Genomic DNA, 3,402 nt, shown 5'->3' on the forward strand with positions numbered 1-3,402 from the left:
GCCAATGGGGGCGCCGAGCCGAGCCGAGCCGCGCCGAGCCGCGCCGCCGCTCCCGAAACGGAGCTGGGGAACCGCGGGCTTAGCGCAGCCCCGCCGCTAATCCCCCCGGGGCGTCACCGCCGGCCGTAACCCCGTGCCTCAGCGGGCACCAGCGGCGCGGCGCCGAGGAGCCGGCCGCGCCGGGGCGCGGAGCGGAGCGGAGCGGCGCGGCAGCTCGGGCACAGACCTGCTCGCCGCTCGCTCCCGACAGAAGCGACGCCGGCGCGCTCCTGGCGAAGCGCGGCGTGCCCGGGGGACATACAGGCACAGGATGTGAAGGCCTCACCCATTTCCCTTTTGGTCAGACCGTCGTTATCAGCCAGCAGCTTTTGCAATACAAATAAAACTGTTTTTCGTATCAGCTGCTTACTTTCAAACGGCACATAGAAACTTCAGGAAAAATACGTGCCTCATTTCTAATTAAACTATAAAGCCAGAACCATTTTAAGAGTCCCCCTTTTTTTGCTACTCAGTTGGCAATTTATGGGTTTTTTTTTTAATCTCCTTGGTTTCTTATTGCATCTTTCAGATAAACATTATTAAGCTACTACCTAATACACACAGGAACCTAATTCTAAAACTAGCTATGAAAACTGTACTGTTATATAACCTTACATACATCACATACTTTTTTGTATTGCCATTTCTCCCATCTACCAAATGGCTATAAAACTTGCATTTCTCAGAAGCACTGTGCAAGTAATATGAAAATATAAAGCACGGTATAGTTAATGCTAGAAATATACACCTGCATTTAAATCTAACTTTGCGAAAATAAACATGATGTAATGGCATATCTGGACGGTTAAATAAGAATTTAGGTGTAAAATGAAGTATGTGTTTCATAACAAAAAAGAACAAACCCCTCAGATTTTCATTGGCTCTGAATCTACATTTCAAAGCTATGTACATAATTTTAGAACTTCAGAAAGAACGCAGTGCCATCTCCTGGAGAGAACATAACCTTTCCATTCTGTTGCAATAATGGCACAGTGTTTCACGCACTCTGCTTTTCCAAAAGTGTATATACCTAAACAAAGAAATGGAAAATCAGAGGGCTTTGTTAATAGCTCAGATTTTAAACTGAGATATGAACAATGCAATTAATAAGTTAGTAATTAATAATTAGATTAATGAGTCTCCTCTCTCAAACCTCACAAGAACCATTTATAAAYATCCAAATTGTAGCTATACACCATAACGTTGGTCATGTATGTTCATGAACCTTTATTCCAAAAATGGATCTAACAAGTTCACAGATATCAATAAGCAATGGCATGGTGTTCAGCTTTAAAGCTAGAAAATGGTATAAGCAGCAACCAAATATGACACAAAGCAACCAAAGGAGGATGACACACAAAATAGCGAGCACAAGGCAGTATGTGAGCTATTACCTGTATATAAAAAATATCTAAATCCAGATCTAAAACATCTACTGAAGTTTTTAAGTAATTTGCTAGTGGTTTTATTCATTGGGAACAATATCACTGGAGTTCTGGATTTCCACTAAAAAGCAGTGTAAAAAAAATGAACCTCTCTGCTTAGGGCCTTGATGGTCCTCAGTTATAGGTGAAGCTATTGATTTCAATAGCTTTCAATATTGATTTCAGTAAAAATAGAAGAAAGATCCAAATCCAAACTAGTTCATGACTATTGTCTCAGCAAGCCAACAAAGTATACTGAATACTCACCAAATACTTTCTAAGGGAAAGAGAAAATCAGCTGCAGCTAGCCCAGACATTTCTGCCTGGCATGCCTGTCTGAATTTTGGCTTTTTATTTTCAGTGAGTTGTCAGAAAGTATTRCTCTTACCTTTGCAACATCCTGTCTATGATCAGTTGTAACAAGAAGACATTTTTCACTTTTGACCTAGGAAAAACAAAGCCATAAATTAAATCATGCTGAACAGTAACTCCAGAAAGATTTGTGTCAGAAAAATGTCACCTCATAATAACAGATAGAAAAAATAATCAAGTTATTTTCAGATATTTTATTGATTATTTTTGAGTAAAGAATTTAGATTATTAGAATCATTCAGGAATTCCACCTTGGAGGCAAATGCTGCATCCTTTGCTTCCGGACTAACCAGAGAGGTAACGGAAGATAACCATTGCAGTATACATTATTTTTTTTTCTTCTTTCATTCACTGTCTGAACCAAAAAGTACCGTATATGGATGTCTTTTCAATTAGATAAGTATCTGTCTTTTACCTTCCTGAAAGCCAWCATTCTCTTGTCATCTACTGTAAAATCATACTCAAACAATGAGCTAAAATAATGAGATTTTATAGTATAAAATAGTAAAAGCTCTGCAAAGAATTTGTAAAGGGTTACCTTGTAACTACACATAAACTCTCTGTGATATGTGCAAGCATTTTCAATACTTAGATCAGTGAATGACTGAAAAGGGACTAAGGACAACAGATAAAATCTATTTTTTAAATCAAATTGAGTTCAAACAGGAAGTGAATCWAGTAAGTCCACAGGATGTGCTATATCTTGGACAGTTTTCATATTGCTATTTGGAAAGCATACATCAATCTCAACATATAGCATTATAACCCTGATGTAAATCCCTTTAATTGAGTTACTCTGAATTTACACCAGGGTGAGGGTGTAGCTCAGCAATCTTCTCTTAATTCTGGAAACCAAAGATTTAAAATAGTTGTCGAAAATACCCTTCTGTCACATTAAGTTTTTATTATGTGTATAAAATAGCACTCAAAATGTAATTCGTAGCTTATTCTCTCTGGGAGTCTTAAATTAACATCCAAGGTACATGGCCCTCACTGACCAAGGGTTTGTTCGGCATTGTTTGCTCGCAAACATCGTGGTCTGTGAACTTCTTCAGTGAGTGGAACTTGTGCATTATTGTTTTGGAATGGGAAATAATGGCAACCTGTAATCCCGAGCCACTGTTGTATCAACATTTCCTTACAACGTACCAAGTGCGCTGATAACGCAACACTGTCCAAAATCAGGATACTAGCTCTTAAAAACCACGGCACCTCTCTACCTTATCCCCTCTGCAACAACACTGGGTTGAGTGACCCAAGGCCGGATGCGAGRCGGGTTTAAATCCCCCAGCCAGAGCGCCAGCTTCCTCGCACAGCGCGCTCCTCTCGAAGCGGGGTGGTTCCTAACGATCGCTTATTGACTCACTGCCATCCCACCCCACGGCCACGCTGCGGCCTCGAGCGGTCAAGGCCGCGGGCGAGCTCAGAACCTCCAGCCCCACCACGGCCRCCCGCGGGACCTGCGGCCAAGCCCCGGGGCCACGGCCGTGAGCCCGCAGGAGCCGCACGGCGGCGTGGGCTGAGCGCGAACCCCCAGGCCAGCTCCCCCGGCGCCGGGAGGCCGAAG

The 3,402-nt window shown here is 42.4% G+C and overlaps 1 protein-coding gene across 1 annotated transcript in view; it reads right to left on the bottom strand.

Annotated features, from left to right (window-relative positions):
- The window catches only part of PITPNC1 (phosphatidylinositol transfer protein cytoplasmic 1), a 92,767-nt gene extending 89,522 nt beyond the window's left edge, over positions 1–3,245 (bottom strand). The window contains 2 exon segments of the mRNA XM_085304709.1: positions 1,852–1,908; positions 2,834–3,245. Coding sequence (XP_085160835.1) covers positions 1,852–1,908; positions 2,834–2,908 — 132 coding nt within the window. The 5' untranslated portion in view covers positions 2,909–3,245.
- Positions 3,246–3,402: the final 157 nt, after the last annotated feature.

The sequence above is a fragment of the Rhea americana genome, unplaced genomic scaffold (genome assembly GCF_003343005.1).
Source record: "Rhea americana isolate MKP2758 unplaced genomic scaffold, rheAme1 scaffold_21, whole genome shotgun sequence".
Classification (NCBI taxonomy): domain Eukaryota; kingdom Metazoa; phylum Chordata; class Aves; order Rheiformes; family Rheidae; genus Rhea; species Rhea americana.